Source organism: Phalacrocorax aristotelis, chromosome 7 (genome assembly GCF_949628215.1).
Source record: "Phalacrocorax aristotelis chromosome 7, bGulAri2.1, whole genome shotgun sequence".
NCBI classification, from domain to species: Eukaryota; Metazoa; Chordata; class Aves; order Suliformes; family Phalacrocoracidae; genus Phalacrocorax; species Phalacrocorax aristotelis.
The window spans coordinates 11293969-11313301 of record NC_134282.1 but is presented as its reverse complement, the minus strand read 5'-3'; the positions used below and the strand labels follow the sequence as shown (position 1 = coordinate 11313301).

Here is a 19333-nt window from a genome sequence, read left to right as displayed (position 1 = left end):
CTGAAGCAGGCAGAGATCCTGTGTTGCATAAATGTGGGCATATGAGGCAGAGTTAAGGTTGCACAAGCCACCTGTAGATAGTTCTAATTTTCAAGTCTTGTCTCTTCATTTTAAATTTCTTTCTTTTAAAATAGATATTGAAATTTATTTGGGAGAATGGTGTATAATGTATATGTATTTGGATTTTATGGAGGGAAAAAATAAACCCCTCTTGCAGCACTTTAAACAAATGTTGATCAGAGTCCTTTACAGCGCAGAACACAAGACTATGGCTCTCACTTCACTTACTAGAGTAACTATATCAGTTAAGTGCAAGGGACAGCTATTATCCCAGTGAGAGGGAGGAATATAGTGGATTTTCAGTTCAACCCCTTCCCTAAGAAGAAGATGGAAGAACTCATGCTTCATGTGAGAAAAGGAACCAAGCATCTCATGTTGTTTCTCTTCTCAAAAGCTGCTAACAGTTCCTAGCCACTACAGCCCTGTGCAAGAAGCTACTACTGTTGTGGCAGGATGAGCCCAGCCTTCAAACGTCTCTGCTGAATTAGCATTTTGACACAGAAAAGGATTGGAAAGCAAATAGATTTTCTTTTAATTAAAAAATAATAGTTTAATTAAAAAACCCACAAGCTAGGGCTTGTTTTAATCTCACCAAAAGCTATGAGATATTTCATAGGACAAAGAAAAAGCCTTTCCTTACTGTCAGGCATTGATACAGATGACAGAAAGAGACATTAGCACTTCCTAAAACACACAGAAAAAAGTAGCTTGGCGATCTCTTATCTGGGGAAAACAGTATAGAATTTAAATAGACTTCACCCTAGAACAGACACTTAGGAAAAATACACAGTTTATTTTTAAATTACTGTTGTTAGTATTACACCTCTGAGACAGTGTTTCTTTCTTACCATCGGTGTGCTTTTTTTATCTAGGGAATATTAAAATGCCGGTAATACCAACCTTGGTTAATACAAGCTGAAATGAAATCAATAAGGAAAATATAGAGAATAATGCATTTCTTTGCTTGTCATTCAGCTGTTTGCCAGCATCAGTACTCAGAAAAACAAATGAAATGGCTTTACTCTTCCAAAGTGAGAACAGTGTTACGCTTTTAGCAATTCCCTGAGGCCATCTGTCAATCAGTAAAATACATTGTGTGTGTAGTACATTATACCCTTAAGTGCTTTATGAACAAATTCTTTCTTAACACGTAGTTCTTTTAAGAAGTAATAGTCTTAATCTGCAGACAGTGGACACTGAGGTGTCTGCATAGTTTCTACACTGACTCAAGAGTAGATTTCAGGACTTAAAATTGTTGATCTAGAGAATTTACTCCATACGGTTCTTACCAGTCACAGAAATTATAATGCAAAATAGGGAAGGAAAAAAAATAAAGGAAAAAAAGTTTCTGCATTTGCTTTTTATATGATCCTGGAAAGTAAAGACAGTGCTTCTTCAGGATCAAAGCTCAGCAAGTTAGTGATTCTAATCTGCCTGGTACTGTTCTAGTAGAAATGCTTGGAGAGTTCTATGAAGAGGAGGCTTAGAGGGTCAGACCCCAAGCATGTTATTCATGTACAAGAATCTGAATAGTAAAAGGGTTGCTATTTACAATGTGACTGTGTATTAAATGGTTTCTGGATATGTAGCATACTGCTTTCTGCCAGTATTGAGACTCTAGGTTTGAATACAGTGGTACATGTTCCCCAAAAGAAACGTATTGCTCTCACTTGAGCAAATAGGATTTCTACACTAGAAACACTACAGCACAAAAAGTAGGTATTAGCATCTAACTGGGAAGTTGTGGGTGACTATCTCACTATGTAAAGCCAGAACTCAGGTGTTGGTTTTTTTCGTTTTTATATTATGTAACACCACTTAATTTTTGTTGTTTTCTTCCCCCAAAATAAATATTTTCTAAGCCAGAAAAAAAGGCAATATCTTGACATTCCCGCATGGTTTCCAGACAGTAGCTCACTATGAGTGGAGAGCAGACACATTTTGGAAGTGAAAAGATGTTTGTGGGTAGACAAGGATGTGAGGTGTAAAGGGGTGTATATGAAAGGACTGACATTTAAAGATACTATGATTAGGACAAGGTTAGGTTCTAGTCAAACTAAACTAAAATATGTTAACCTGCATCTGATCCAAAGGAAAAAAGGCAAAATTGAATTGAGGTTAACAAATGCTGACCTAACTTTGACTTTCTTCATAACCTATGCAATATTTCCCTCCTACAGATTATGAATTATTCTGTAGTGTTGCTTTGCCTTGTTTTGATAGAGGTGTCTCTGATAATTACTAGAAGTTCATCATGCAATGCAAGCTAGTGAGAGCTTAAATTTTTTATTACGTGAGCAGAAAACAGAGATTTTTCAGATGGATCATTTTCTCTCTGAGCACCTCTGGTGAAGTATCTCCAAGGAAAACATTCTCACAGAGAACTTCCAGGAAGGTAGCAGTAGTACAGAGCCTGCCAGGATGGAGCTACAGAGTTAATTTACGATTACAGTAGCCATCCAGTCCCACCTCCTGCTCAAAGCAGGGCTAATGTCAAAGCAAACAGCAAAACGGAAGTAGTAAATGAATTCTTCAGTGTCCTTCACAAATGCAAAACTATTTTTGTGTAAAATGATTTTTTTTTTGGCTTCTTGGAAGCCTGTAGGAGGGTAGTCAGTGTCACTGGTAAGAGTGCCGGTGCATAACACAGCAAAGACATATACCATTGTACCAACACGTAGGTAGCAAATGACAAAACAAGGTTTACCAGAGTCTCGAGTATTCAGCTGGAATGTACGCACAGACACGACTGCTCCTATGCAGCTTTTTCACAAAGCTTTCACACTTTACCTCACCGGCAAGGGGCTTGGAAACAAAGCTTACTGAGGTAACAGCCCTACCCTTCAGTATGGTAGTGAAAGTGCTTGAGAGGACTAGAAACTGGACCCATACCTTCCAGCACTCCCTACCCTGGTTGCTAAAATAATGGTCAACTAAGTGAACACACCTCCGTGCACCTGCAGACTCATAACCGCATATCACTGTGGGCACTGGGCAAGTACACATGTGAATCAAGAGCGTCATTTTCTAACGCTTTGTAACAACCACCTATTGCTGATACATAAAATGCCTACATGTAAAAATCCCGGTGGAAAGTAAAACAAATTTTTGTCTGTATAATTAACTGTAACATGTTTGGGACATTACATGACAACCACATTATATTGCTGGAGGGCATTTTTAATACTTTATAGCTTAGAAATTTTTATAACTATTTCTTAAGTTTAGTCAGCCATAAAATGCAGATGACAGTGGTATATCCTGATTGTTGACACTGTGAGGCAGAGAAATATTTTTCCTAAAATTGTGAAAATATTGGAAAATACATTTTTAAGTTCATATAAAGATGCCATTAAGCTATTTAAATAAAGGGCAAAAAGCTTTCTTTTTCAGTGGTCTTTTTCGGTTTACAATGGGAGGTCTGGCTGGATCTTTCCATCTGCTGTGCTGGCTGTTACTGCAGATGGTCATAATCTGTACACATGGTACGTGCATGTATAAACTGAAATCAGTGTTGTCTTGGGGTAAAAGCAGGCACACAACAGGAGCTCGGATGCCTAACACAAGAATATTAGTGAAGAGGATAATTTAGGGCATTTTATTTTTCTAGGGGAAATTTACATAGAATTAGGGAAAAATGCATTTTCTGTTTGCTGGAAAATAAAAAAAAAAAATCACTCAGCACTTAGAGGATATATTCTGGATCTGCAATTTATTTGGAATCAGGTGTTGGCTTCAGCTCAGCCCTGAATCTGTGCCAGGTTTTGATTTAAATCAAGACAACACCAAATTCTCACAAACTTCTGAAGAGATATCCGCAGTGCTCAGAAGTAGGACAGTCAGCCTAGCTTTGGAGTCCCTGCTTTTAACTTGGAAATAAAACTGGAGGAGGGATTTTCTTATTTCTGAAAATTAGCAAATGGCCTTCAAATAAAAGTCTTCAGAAATTAAATTGTCTTTAGGTCTGAAGTTTCTTTTTAAGTCAATCTCACTACCATTAAATGGTTGCTGAAACTGATAATGATCAAAGAAGGTGCAAAAGACCTTGTTGTTAAAAGTAGTACTTTCCAGAGAATCATATGTAAACTTACTAGATAGTAAACTGTTCTGCCACCTATTGCAGTGCCTGGTTAGCACTGCTGAAAACTTCTGCTTGCGTATTGGCTCGTGAACCAAGGTTAAAAAAAAAATTATTTCCATAAAGTCTCAAGTTTCTACTTAGGAAGTTTGGAAAGAAAAATACTACAATATTTACATGATGCAGAGAAAACTGTAAAAGCAACTCACAATTTGTACATATATCAATACTTGCACTTATGAAACATTTAGCTAGAAGTGCCCGAAAATAAGAAATCATCAGAAAAACAAATGTGAAGAGTTTACCTGATATACAATCAAATGCATTTTTAACATTTCCTCTACCTTTTCTAATGTCCTCTGTATTACAGTTTATTGGCAACATTTGCCCATTCGTCAGACAAGCTTAGTTGTCAGAGCAGATAAAGTCATGACTCTTACTTTTGTTCCTTTTTTCTCCTTTCTTAATATCTACTCTCCTATTCTCTTTGGTAACTTTCAACCTTTCTTTTACTAGGAAAAGGCTTCACATATTCAGCTAAAATGCTGGAAAAGGAACATATATCGACTTTAAAAGGGTTGCTGCCATTGTAATATGATCTTATAAGCGACTGTTTCTCTCTTATTACAGGTTTGTTTTGTGAATTTAGATGCAAACAGAGATGATTGCAGTGATGAGCAAGTGAAACAGGTAACAGTTTAGATCTTAATAACATGCACAGCGGGTCTAGTCAGGTATATCAGGACTCTCCAATACAAACCCAGATCAAAATTCTATGGACTGATCAAAGCCAGCCTCAGATTTTTAACCCATACAGAGAGCAATGCATCAGGAATCTCAAATTATCGCAACACCAGGCCATATTTTATAGCTTTTCTTACTCCCATCCCAGAAATATCTGACAGATTATTGCAGCCTGTGAATTCACAGCAGTTATCATGTGAGCAGACTCCTTACTCAGGCTTGATTTGATCAGAGAAGTGAACACGGGTATGTTCTACATACAATTTTTCAATTTGACATAATACAACATAAAAATAATTTCCAATGTCTCTCTTTCCTACTGCCAAAAAGGCTTTGAGAACCTTCTACTCGTTTAGATTTTGTCCACCTGACCAGTCTTACTTAGTCAAACTCCAGATAGTTTGATTCTGTGGTCTTGAGGAAGGGGTCTAGCTAAAATGGAACTAAAAGTGCATTTTACTTGCTGAACGAGGTTTGGAGGATGGAAAAAAGGGATTTAGAAGAAACAGAAAAAAAGAAAAAAATCTTGGTTATTTTACAAACATTAAGACAAACTACATCATGATATGCTATTTGAAACAGATACTATTCCCTCAAAAAACCCTCAAATCTGAGGAAGTCACGTCTTAAAGATATGGCCTGGTGTGGGTTTTGCATTCACATCTTCCTTTATCAGTTCATTTTCATCATCCTGGCTTGGTGCCTATGATTGACACAGCAATATGGCAGCAATATGTGGTAAGTGAACAAAGGTAGGATCTCCTGACAATATCCAGGGAGTTCTTCAGCAAAGCATTACAGTTACTTTGCTGAAACCACTTTTATCTCATGGGAGAACAAACAATGCTGGGACCTCGTTGCCTCCTGCAAGTCATTCATTATCAGGAACTGGTTTTCTATGCTGTTTTCTGCGTCCTGGGTCTGTGAGAATTCAGATGTCAAAAACAAGTACAGCTACTTGCAAGAAAATTATTTTTCTGTTGCATCAGCAGGTTGACTGTGCAGAACAGCTTGAGAGGTCTAACTTCACTGAATCAACAGAAGCACTGGTTGTTTTCTAATATTGTTATTTTTTATATATATGTGTTTATTGTTGTTTACAGTGTTTATTAAGGAACAAAAGCTATAGCAAGTCATAAGGAAATTCCAGAAGTTTCTCACTCAATCTTAGAGCTAGATATCTGTATAAGCCAACTTAAACTATCTTTATGCAGCCACCCTTTACAAAGCCTGGAGATTAGAATACTCCATCACAAGCACAAATCACCTTTGAATGCAGCTGCATGATTTTTACCTGCCAGCCCTACAGAAGTGGTGCATTCACCACCCATGCACTTCGCATAGCCCTAAGATCTTGCTTCGCAGCAGAGCCCAGCCAGCTCCTCAGAGTGCTGCCCCCCAACACGCCCACAGCTTGCACTCCCTGCCTGGCGTACGATGGGACTGGTAATGGAGAGATGTTTGGCCGCATTTTAGAAAGGTAGTTTCTGGTGCAGAATCAACACATTTATGAGCCATGAATTGAGAGATGATACTTCTCTTTTAGTTTTCAGTGTAGGTAATAAAAATTAACTGCTAGCACAGTGAATACACACTGTGTATTCTTCTCTAAGAGGAAACTCGCTCATCACAATTTTTGTGTATAATATGCAGTTTGTGTAAATTAACTTTGAGCGGGGCGGATTTTTATAGAACACACTGATACTGTGAAAGCCTTTCATAGAATTGTAAAGATGTTAGCATAGCTGTTATTCATATGAAGTATATAACTAATAGGTACTGTTAGGATTTTGCATTACCCTTTGAACCTTGGAATGGGTTAAATTGGTTTTTTTTGGTGTAAAATAATCATCTTTCCAGACTTTTCCTTTTTTATTCTGAACAAAACGTAAGGAACTGAAGTCAAAGATATAGAAATGCCATTATTTCCTAAGAAATCCAACAAAAATGTGGCAATTTAGGCAGTAGAAAAATAGACATATGTAGAGAAATGTGTGTGATAACAGAAAGGTTATAATTTGAAAAAAAGGATGAGAACTTTTTTGTGCTATACTGAAATGTCAAACTGAATTGAAGCACTCAATTTAGTTATGTCAAATATAAATACTTAGCCTCATCTGAAGATCAGGCTACAGAAAAGTGAATTGTTCCCCAAAATTGAATTAGATTTGCCAAGACAGAAAGCTTTATTATATCTAATTCAGTACTAATAACAGTACTGCCAGCTTATTATTTTGAAGATGAAAAGGAAGAAGTGAAGTAGCATTGAACTGCATAGTAACTAAACCATACGGCTGGGTGCCCGAGATCTGCATTCCCTTAATGGCTTTGCTATTTGGTGGGCTGTGTTAGTGCATAAAATGGAGGTGGTATTTACTACCTCTGTAAGTGGTCATCCTTGATTCCCTGTTCATAAAGCAAGCACACTGAGATCCTTGGCAGAAAAGAGTTGCAAGCACTCTTAGAGTAGGTATTGTCCTTTTGGTCTGGCCTTCGTACATGAACGAGCACAGATTTCTCCTGCACATCACTGGGGACTCCTAGTAGTATCGCAATACAAAGATCCATGTTACATAGCATCATTGGTGTTATGACTATTACCACTTTCGGCTCTAGCAAATACAGAACAGGTAGAAAATGACTGTATAATTTCAACTGAAAGGTCATGAAGGTGTCCAGTGGAACAGCAAAGAAATGTATATTTTATCTGTGTATTAAATACTTCCGTTATTCCAGGTTTAGTATTGCATCAGTTTGACCAGCAATTTCCAGCTAACTTGCTTGTCATATGCCTGGAGGAAAACTGGAAGATTTGCCCTGTTCTCATTACCATACTTACTGAGTCTTTTCTCATTTAGACAATAACAGACACAGTGTTCCCAGTCTCTTAGGAACTCACTCATAATAGGAGGGCCAAACATTTAGATGCCCAAATACAATCAAGCTGTTTAGCACATGACAACGTACAGGATGACAGATTGTCCTGCAGGACAGTTGTGCAGAGGTTTATACTGTCACTGTTGTCTTGCCTGGTGGCTCAAAATAAGAATGCATTTTAATACTGCCAGTTTTATTTTAATTAACTCAGAGTAGTAAGTTCAAGTGAGCTTTCTAAAGGGATGCCTATAAGCGATATTTCATTTTGATATTTATTAATATAACTGTGCAACTCAGACTTCATTACCTGAGAGCAAAATCTATCTTTCGTACTGCAGAGGTTGATCAGCGTCTCTCCAAATCTCCCCAAACTCATCAGTTCAATGAACGTACAACCACCAAAGGAAAATGAAATAGTCCTGCTGAGTGGATTAGCATCAGGAAACCTTCAGGCCGATTATGAAGTTCCCCAGGTACGAATCAAACTCATCTTTAAGATCATGTCACACCTGCGAAGGATGGAATTTGGAAAAAAATGGAAAAAGGGAAGCTGAAAGCAAAGACCTTGCACCAGTTTAAGAGATGAGTGGGAGTCTGCAATCATAAAAAACAATCTGTCTAACAAAAGTCTGTTAAGTGTGTGTGGTAGGGGGAGTGACACAAAGATAGGCGAGAGATCCTGCTATTCCCTCTAGATCCTGTGGATGTCTGGGTTGCAGCTGATAATGCTTTAAGCCATATTAGCAGTTGATCCTTCAGGGAAGGCAGGCATTGGTGGCAGAGATGATTCATAAGCCCAGATTCCAAGAGTAGCAGGAGTTAGAAGGGCAGCACAGAGCCAGGAAAGGAAAGATGTAACACTTTTTCTGTGCACATAGCTAGATCAAGGCACAGCTCCTACAGACTCCCTTTCAAATGAAGTCTTGCTACTTCCCTCTTTTGTTCCCAATCCATCTTCTCCCACAAATGCACCTCGGAAAAGAGCTGACGATAGGACTTGAAGATCCTAGAGGCTACTGTAAGCCTGAACGTGACATGGAAAATACCAAGCTACATTAACAATATCAGAGCTGATTCCTCATTTAGCTTCTGTCAACTTCAGAAGTAATTAATGCATTAATTAGAACTTAACATTTAAAGGAGGTAAAGGCAAAGTTATCATGCTAACTCCTTCACTCCCATTACTGCCAATGAAATGTTCCTGATCTGCGATCTGGAGACCAAGAATTCCTCTTGCTGACACCACACAGAGAAAGGCAGCACATGATAACGTTTGCTTAAAGGCATTTTAATACATAAGTTCCAGAAGCTTAACTGCTTATTGTAATAAAAAGCTTTTCCTTCCTTTCCATTTTTATCATACTTTATGCATGTGATGTGCGTGTAAAGAAAGAGAATGAAAAATATTTCCGTATTTTTCGGCCTGATTCTGATCTCAGTTGGCCAAGCATGAATTGGGAACAACTTCATGAAAACTGCTGTTGTCCTCAAGTACAAAACTGTCTCAGCAAAATTAAAACATGAACAGGTATCTCCAGTTTTATCTGCTGTAGAAAAAAAAAAAAAGCAGAATTTGATTTTCCACAGAAATTAACATGTCTACAAAAGTCTTGATGGAGCAGGCCCTGGAACAGCTGTATTGCAAAGATCATTGAATTTTATGTTATACCAATAAAACTGAGCTTTAAAGAGAGAAATTGCCTGGTTATCAAGCTTTCTTGCCACTTGTGACTAATTTAGAATGATTAAAAAAAATAAGAGCACAAGCCTGTGGTGGGAGCAGTGGAGCTCCAAACACCACTTCCCTGGGGGGAGACACTGCAATACACAGAAGGGTATTTTGGAGCCCAAAGAAAATAACCTGAGTACCCAAGTCATCCCCATCTCTGAAAGACTGCAGCCATTGAGACTGGTAGCCTTCTCAGAGAGAGTGCAGGCAAGAGACAAATGAGAACTAACCTAAATTGCTGTCTTGTAAGATGAGTAAAGCTTTGTGTTGAGACTGGGTGAGATGTATTGGCCAGATAAACAAATGCTATGTTCATCTTTACATTTGTTTGGCTTTCCAGAGGAATTCATTTGTAAGGAGACTCACATAGTTTTCATACAAGGATTTTTATTCTGCTCCCTCTCAGCCCTTTTCACAAGTACAACCCTGCAAACTGCGGACTGGAGAAACAGCAGGGGAATATTTTATCTAAGGCTGCATCTGTTTTTAATAACATTTTTCACAGTACGGTGTATGCTCAAGTCTGATTCAGCAACAAATTCTTAGCAGCTACTTCAAAAACAAAATCTATCTTTTCTGTTTTACTTTTAACACATTAATTTACCTGGTTTTCTGTTCAGACACATTTTTAGGTGGAAAGGAAGAACAAGCTAATAAAACATGCTATTACAACAATATTCCAACAAAATAATCATCCCACTCCCTTTATTACTAGATATTTGCTTTACATTCACACTCAAAACCAAAAGATCTAGGATGGGGTTACGTTATGCTAGATACTGTGCAAATGCACAGGGGGTCCAGGACATCTTTTACACAGCTTAAAATATACCACCTCGATCCAGTGTTGATTCCACTCAAGCTGGCTCCTTCCTCAGGGGGCTGGAGTTAAAGCACAAGATCACAAGCTGCAAAAGCTTGGCTTTGCTTCAGAGTACATCCATAGCACAAACATAGTCCCATGCAGAGATATCGACTTAGCTGTGTGGTTGTATAAATATCCAACAGTTTCAATACCAATAAAATGAGGATAGGAAGAGTTCCTTTCTCTCAGTTTCTGTCTAACTTTCAACTTAATTGTACAGCTTCTCTGGGCAAGATAGTTTTAGATAAAAGCTCAGCACAGTGCGAAGTGGAGCCCCACTTCCAGTGGGAGTTTATACTGGTCTGAAATAATGGGACTTTGGGCAAATAAGGAATGAGAGGAAGACGAGCAACGAAACAAAATAAAACGCTATTTTAAAACAGTCTGTAGGAGAATCTAAAGGCGACCTGCTCTTAACAATCTCACCAGCCAGTACAGGTCTGCCTTCAAACAAGCGTTGCAACAGAAATTATCCTGAAAAGGAATTAATGCCCACAAACGATTCCCTCAAGACACAGGTAATACCAGCTGCTGTGAGGCCATTAATAGTAGTATGTCAGATGACTAACTCTGACATGGCTAAAATTGAATAAGTCTCTGTCATTAAAACAAGTTGCTTGAAAACAAACAGCTTGGTATTTTCAACAAAATAAAGATGCCCCTGTGATACAGCTGGGTTCTCTACTAAAATGCTTGTGTAACAAAAGTGTCAGTCCAAGTGGTCTTATTTTGGCATATATGTAACTGCACACTGTGTTACAAACATCTAAATGACAAATTGTATTGCATCTTTGCAACAGAACATCCCTGAGATATTTATAGAGAGGGAAGCTTAACATTTTTATTTTTTTAATTAAATAACTATTTGAGATTCTTTTCCCCTCTAGTGTCCTTGGCTGGCAGATGTCTGCTTGGTTCAGTGTGCGAGGGGGGACAGGAAAAACAGCGCAAGCTGCATCATTTTTGAAATAAACAAGTTTCTGATTGGACTTGAGCTCGTTCAGGAGAGACAGCTGCAGATAGAAGCTCATGTCTTAAAGCCCGAGGATGACACAAACTGCTCAGTGTCCTCAATAGAAGAAGATTTCCTCACAGCATCTGAGCACTTCGAGGATGACAACGAGGCTGATGAATATAAAACTGGTAAAAGTGACAGGACTGAGCATAATTCTGCTATCGTTTGTACTGCAAAACAGCTATGGCAATGCTCACAGAAATTGTAGTTGATGTTAATACATGCATATATTTGTTTGTAATTTAGAAAATGGACAGCCATTCATACTTTTAAATTGTTGTTCGAAGACAAGGATACATAGTTGTGCAGTAGCTTTACAGAGCAGTAATGCATAAACAGTTGTGCAGCTGTCTTTAAAGTTACAGGGTACTCTGCAAAAACTAATTTCTTCTTTTTGTTTTAACAGGTCATGAAAAATTAAGTGTTTCAGAAACATCTTCAGATGTCAAAAAAAATAAGGGAAAGGGATTTGAAAATCTCCACTACAAAAAAGCCAGGTTACCATTCATTCTTGAAGGGAACGGGATTAATAAAGATAATGCAGCTACTAGAGTCTCTGAAGCTGTGAATGTTGTGGCTGAAGATGGCATCTTACAACCTGAAGATAAATCAGACCAGGAAATGTTGTTGCAGAAGGAATTAGCTGGAAGAGCTACTTCATCCTTTAGTACTACTAATTTGACTAGTGAGGTTGAAAATTCCTCCTCAGTGCATGTGTTAGAAGATGTATCTTTAACCAAAATGGCTAAAGAGGAGCTGGGGCCTCTGTATGACCCAACAGTGAAACACAACAGTAAGACAGATGGAGAGGATTGTGCAGGTATCAGGAAAACTGTTCCTCCCTCGCAAAATGAGCGGGCAACTACAGGTCAGTATGCCACAAATTTAGCAGAATCTGTTCTGCAAGATGCGTTCATTAGGCTGTCACAGTCGCAACCCACTTTTAGTGAGGAGGCTGCCGTCAGCATCTCTGTAGGAAGCTCCTGCAAGTCAGAAGATGTATCTGTTCCCCGATCGTGGAATGAACTTCCAAAGATCGTCATAGTGCAAAGTCCAGACAGTTCTGAGAATGTTTCTGAGTGGCCAGGGTCTGCCTTCCCCAACCTGTGCCACTGGACTGAATCAGAAAGTTCTGCTGAAGTTTCAGATTACTTAGAGGAAGAACATTCAAATGGACATGGCCAGAGTGCACTGGAAGTGGCTCTGGCTTGTGCAGCCACTGTTGTTGGAACCATTTCCAGTCCCCAGGCTGCAGAAAAGTTCAGATGGGATCAAGAAGCCACAGACTCTAAAAGTGGAGCGGTTGATAATGAAGAGCTACACGCAGCATCTTCACAGCTGCTTGATGACAGTGCTGGCACAGAATATTCATTTCCATCTGCACTGTGTGGCATGACTCAAGTAGCAAGTGCTGTAGCCGTCTGTGGTCTGGGTGAAACGAAGGAAGAGAAGTACCCTGCAGCGTCAAGTGGACTTATGTCTGCTGCTCAGACTTCTGCAGCCATTACTCTTCATTGCAGCATAGCTATAGGAAGCAGCATGGAGAAACTGAATAATAGCATTGCAGAGGCACTTCTCAAAGAGGCATCAATAATTTTGACAAAACCCAACACATACAAAAATGTAGGGCATTTTATGGAATCCATAAATGGAAAAATTATTGAAACAGCAGCAAGGCCACGGATTGCACACACTGATGAAGTAATCAGGGATGAACTTGCACAAAACTTATCCAATATTATTCTACGACATTCTGTTGAAGAGGTTAGGAAGAAGAGACAGCTACACCCCCATTCAGAAAATGGCTCAAGTACGCAAGACATTTTCATGGAGACTGCAAATGAGTTGCTTTTTAATGTAATATATTTCACTTGCAAGAAGATGAATGACTTAAGACAAGTTGAAGAGTGTTCTCCTCTCTTTTCTGAGGGCACAAAAGCAGAGAAAGTAACAAGAGCAGAAGGATGGTCAACACAGGCAACAGCACGTGAAACTTCACACAGCCCCCTTGATCACTCTGCTGTTAAGCCATTTGGTACATCCTACAGCACTAGTGCTAGCAAAGATCTTGGAAGTGTTGCAAACACTAGGAAAAGTAATATGAAAGATGTAAATAGCAAGGAAAGTGCCACACTGAATTCAGAACCAACAGGTAGAGCTACAGGGCATAACACACTTGTTGCAAAAACATCTCCCAAGAAAAGATACCTGAAAAGAACTGCACGAGACTGTTACAAATCCCCAAATCAGAGTAACAATCATCAGAAGAAGAAAGACTACAGATCATTTTCAGACAGAGAAAATACCGTTGCAAACAATGAATGCAGGCATGGCGTTCAAGAACAGCTGTCTTCCAGTGCCACCATGAATGCCGAAAACCAGGCCAAGCATAAGTGTGATGCTGTGCTAAATAATGACGTTCAGGTTAGCTTATCTCTGTTAGGAAATCATGTCTTGCTTCCTTCTCAGCCTGTCCTACAGGTGAAACATTCAAGGGACAAATATTGTATAACAGATTTTGCAGAAGAATTGGCAGAAACAGTTGTCTCTATGGCAACAGAAATAGCTGCCATTTGTCTTGAAAATTCAAATGGAAAGCAACCCTGGTTCTGTGCGTGGAAGAGAGGCAATGAATATCTGATGACCCAGAGTTTATCATGCAGAACCATGAAAAGGAAAAAGGAAACCCATGCTAATGGTTCAGTTGTTCGGAAGCATAGGGCACCTAGACTTAGTGAGATCAAAAGAAAAACTGATGAGCATCCTGAGCTAAAGGAAAGATTGATGAATCGGGTAGTAGATGAATCTATAAACCTTGAGGATACACCAGATTCAGTCAATGTCTTTGCAAATGAAGTGGCTGCCAAGATCATGAACCTCACTGAACTCTCCATGGTTGATAGCATCTGGCAAGGTCCAAACCACCCCAGGAACAGGTTGCATTGTGAAAGATGGAGCCGAGCCAAGGCCTCAAGCTGCGAGAGCATACCAGAAGAGGACTCAGATTCCAAAGCCTCTCTCAATACCCTAGGCCTAATGAACACCTTTGGTCAACCTGTGAGCCAGACAAGTTCTGTTTCAAAGCAGTCTAGTTGCGAAAGCATTACAGATGAATTTTCAAGATTTATGGTGAACCAGATGGAAAATGAAGGAAGAGGCTTTGATTTATTACTGGATTATTATGCAGGAAAAAATGCAAACAACATCTTAACTTCTGCTTTGCAACAGGTAGCCAAGAAAACTGGACATCTTAATGTAAGACCAAGTTGCCCATCCAAACAGTCCAGCACAGAAAGCATAACAGAAGAATTTTATAGGTATATGCTAAGAGAAATAGAAAAGGAAAATAAAGATAATTTATCTTCCCCTAGGAATTCGAAGGACTGGTGTGACAGTTTGCTACCACCCTCTCTACGATCACCTTTTTGCTTTAGGCAATCGTCAGTGCCTGACAGCAGATCATCAGGCTCTAGGCTAACAGTTAATGTCCCAATTAAAGCAAATTCATTAGATGGATTTGCCCACCATCACCAAGATTCCTTAAGCGTACAGCCAGTCAGTACCGTGGCTTCTTCAGGTCTTTGCAAGTCTGACTCATGCCTTTACCAACGATGCAAGACTGACCAGATAACAGATATGTTGATTCACGAGACGTGGGCAAGTTCTATTGAATCTTTAATGCGCAAGAACAAAATCATAGCAGATGAGGCGGAGGCTGCAGAGGCAGACCAGTTTCACAGTGATTCCCCACCACATGTGGAACAATATGCAAACAGACTGGCTGCAAATATTGTTGAAAGTGGAAAAAATTTAATTGTTGTCCAGCAGGATTCCTTTGATTATACAAGCCAAGAACATGTGCTGGAAAGCAAACATCCCCAAAGCACAACTCAGATTCAATCAAAACCCAAAAGGGATGGAGTAAATTTGGATGAGAAAAAAGAGCATGTGAAGAGCCCTGGATGTCTCCCTGCAGGTCAGCACAGGGAAGTGCCTTTAATTCAGATAGAAACTGATCAACGAGATGAGCCAGATAAAGAATCAGAGTCCTTAACTTCATGTGGCCCTTCTGGAAAGCAGCAGCAAAGCAAAGAAAAGCCTCCAGAAGCTTTTGATGGGAAACACATGGTTTCCAGTTCTCTCCCAAGTAGGTAAGTGACAAACCAGCAAATCAGCACATTGCTTTGGTATTTGTTTTTATTTCCTAGTAAAAATTATTTTGATAAAGGAAGAAGAAGAGAAGCACCTTTGCAGAAATAAACCAGGTTAAGTTCTAACTACAGATTTCTAATGGCATAAAATCACCCAATCATATATCACAGTGCTGATTTCTGGAACAAATTTACATTGAACGTGATACTGTGGTTCTGAGATTCAAAATCTAATACTGCACAGTCAAGTAAGTTTTCCCTCTAGAGATATTTGTGTCGTCCACAGTCAAGACAGGAAATATGGACAAACTTTGAACTTTCATTTAGCGATAGCCAATATCTCAATTAAAAAAAAAAAAAATCAGTGTTAGCATAAAATAGAAGACAGCAGAATTTGACCTGCAGTTCTCTGCTATGCTTGTGCCTATAACTAATGCTTTGCGTACATGGAAACAAGACCAGACTTCCCAGAGCTTGAAGTTCAGCTTTGTCTTTACAGTCTGGAGCTACAATGAATAAGAATTCTTTAGTGGAAGAAATGAAATAGTAATTAAAAGCACCTCTCACCTCACTTGGTTCAAGAGCTCTCTGGTAGAATTTAGATAAAGGAATAAAATTTCATTCTGTTTTAATCTAATTTCATGGAGGTTTTATACCACATCTTGCCACCCTCTCCTTACAACTGTACTCCTTTTGTTGAGAAATGGGCAACTTGCTTTATTTAAGGCAAAGTGTAAGCCTAGTATGAGAGTGCAGTGCAAATGTAGAGGATTGCTGTGGATGCTATGAGGTTAAGAGCAAGGCTCTCTCTCAAGGCATTGCCTATTTTTAACTATACTACTTCATAGTATCTGTTACTTTAATGGTATCTAAACTGCCAATCACTTGGAGCATTGCAGCACCCCATTATCTCAGAGTGCTAGAAAGAGTGCAGATGCTACTCTTAGAAACCATTTTGTAGCTCATTTTATTCTAGGCAATGCTCTGTTTTGGCTTTTGACAAAGCTCTGCTTGAAGTGAGAAAACATGTACTTTCCTGTGTGTGGTAGCAATTAGGTGGATAATTATCATAGTGTCACTATTCTTTCATACTGACTCTCCCCCACTAACCTTCCTCTTCCTTCGAACACAACCTGTTTTTAATAAGATACATTTAGAAATCTACCTATTTGGAATCTTGACTTTCTGAAAATGAAGTTATTTTCACACAGTGTATGAGCCCTTTAATAACAACTTTTCTCTCCCTTTCATGCAGAGCTCCCAAAGTGGCTATGCGAGGTTTAAAGCAATAGGATTGGTAGGGTAGAATTAGTAACCAGAGACTACACCCACATGAGGATTTTGGTGCAGCGATGCAGTGTGTTTCTGAATCAGCCTGCCTCCATTTCCATGCATCATGCAATGCAGATTTCTTTCAAAGGAATCTCAACTAGAAGGTGCACAAGTGTGTACCAGATGTGCTTGTACTCCTACTGGGAAGGCAAAGCTTCCAGTGGTTCTTCACATGGATTCAAACCACTTGTGGCGTGGCTGTCTGGACCAAGACTAGGCTGAAGTAAAAACCTAAAAATACATATAATGTAGATATGAAAGTGACAGCACCAATTGCTTTGATCCACTCCTACCGCATGAAATTACTTGCTAGTGTAGATACAGGCACATAGGACTCCAGGCAAAATATCAAGCAGACATACAGTCAATTAGGAAGAAGAAAAAAAAAAAAAAAAACCAAAAAGAAAGAAAGAAAAAAAAAGCCATGCAGGCCTGGGGAAGAGGTCTTCAGCAAGGGAAGAGTTGTTTCTTGTACGTAGGCAGTGCAACAGACCCAGTCCTGTGACAGATACACAGAAAGCGTTCCAACTGACTGTTCAGAAGTAAGGAACTGTCAGTTCAGAGCATCGCTAGCCTGAGATGTAATTGCATAATGAATCAAAACCCCAAATGCCAAGTAACGATGCCCACAAAAATCTCCTGTGTTTTAGACCAAGTATTAGGTGCTACTTGTCCTGTATTAAAAATCTGAATAACACCACTACCCTGCAACCTGGCTGCTCAGTGCATTCACGTTACTACAGATGATGAGTTTTATACCTGAGGGGTTGGGGATGACAGGCGTAGTTATTAGACAGATGTTGACTGCCTGGCAGAGCAGAGGCCCTCAGGCAAACAAACCCCTTTCTCCCTGTACTCCTGTCTCTCTAGCATCCAGCATTAATGCAGCAACTACTCAGTTGTCCTGGGAGTGAGAGCATGGCAGGAGGAAACATCCACAATGATATTGTCTCAGTATATTTTTAATCAAGTTCATTACTTGGGAGCAATAGAATTTTGGGGGTTATCTCTTGCTCTAAGAGAAGACAGAGCACCTCAGCCATAAATATAGATAAAAGTCTGAAGACAAGAACTTCTTCAGATGGATGCTGCAGAGGGTTTGCCAGTATACATTACATTGTTTTAATCACAAGGTTGCAGGTCCAGACCATCCAGCATATATAACAAAACTACAGTTTTGCTTTAATTGTTATTCTGGTGCTGCAGTGATATAATTAATTCTTTCTTACATACAAAAAGAGGGGGCTCTGGATTATTATATACTTTTCTGCCTGCATATCAAAAGTCCCATGGTAAGTCGTGCAAAGTCCAGTTTGGGTCTGAAAAGCTACTATAAATATCATTCCTGGTTTTTGTTTGTGTGTGCATTTGTGGGAGTGTGTGTACATATATACAGGTGTCATAAATATGCCTCTGTGTATGGCATCTATCAAGTATGCGGAATTAGAAAGCATTTTTCCCTTAACCCTGTATTTTCTAAACTCAGTCTGGGCTCCAATTTCAGTCTGATTTCTGACCACCTACTGCACACCTACCTAGAAAAAGAATACTTTGTCCTTCCCAACCTAAGCAACAAACATCCTAAGAAACACACAAGGCTAAGAGTCATTAATGATTCACAACCCACAATACTTTCCTACCCTAGCAAGAAACTTATTCACCCATTAGTATGACAAGGATCTAGTGCTGATATATATTTCCAGGAAATGCTGTCATTCTGTACTAACATATACAACATATTTCAACCACTGATTGACTGAAGTGCATTAAGCAGAGACCCTATACAGTGAGCGACTCTTTGTACTAGTTAAACCTTTTCTATGTGTATTTCAGTATAAGGCTTACTTTGTTGTGCGTTTGTTAATATCAGTCATAAGATCCTTTTTTAAGAGCATCTCAGACCATATGTTCAGCTGGATTTTGTGTATAAAATATAAGCTTGTCCATTCTCCTGCATCTGAATAATTTTGCACCTTGGTTGACTTTAAAGAGCAGCATTGCCTGAAGATTGGTGGCACCAGTTTGTTTGCCTGTATTGCAATATCAATGTGCCTTCCTTATCACCCTACCAGCAACAGTCCTCAGAACAGACCAGATGCTGAAATCATAGGAGAGACAAAAACAGCTGAAGAATTTCCAAACCATCTCAGCAGCAGTGAAGAAAGCACTGGCAGCTGGTCCCAGCTAGCTAACGATGAGGACAATCCTGATGACACAAGTAGCTACTTACAACTCAGCGAGCGATCCCTGAGGTACCCATATTGTCTGTTCTCAGAATACAATATAGTCTAATCAACCAAGCCAATGATTTGACGACCGTGCCTCAGGAATGAGGGTCAACAGCTTGAGATTTATTCAGAATACCGTAAAGAAAGCCTAATGCCAGAGTTCATCTCTTCATTAAAAAAAAAAAAAGAAGGAAAAAAATTAGCCACATTCTGATTCTCAGAGAGATCTTTTTATTATTGGCGAGCAGCTAGAT

The 19333-nt window shown here is 39.2% G+C and overlaps 1 protein-coding gene across 4 annotated transcripts in view; it reads left to right on the top strand.

Annotated features, from left to right (window-relative positions):
* SPHKAP (SPHK1 interactor, AKAP domain containing) overlaps nt 1-19333 on the top strand; it is a 75468-nt gene that overhangs the window by 47330 nt on the left and 8805 nt on the right. For all 4 annotated transcript variants that reach the window (XM_075098788.1, XM_075098787.1, XM_075098786.1 and 1 more), the window contains exons 4-8: nt 4769-4828; nt 8098-8232; nt 11241-11496; nt 11775-15519; nt 18924-19103. In XM_075098788.1, coding sequence (XP_074954889.1) covers nt 4769-4828; nt 8098-8232; nt 11241-11496; nt 11775-15519; nt 18924-19103 — 4376 coding nt within the window. The remainder of the gene's footprint in view (nt 1-4768; nt 4829-8097; nt 8233-11240; nt 11497-11774; nt 15520-18923; nt 19104-19333) is intronic.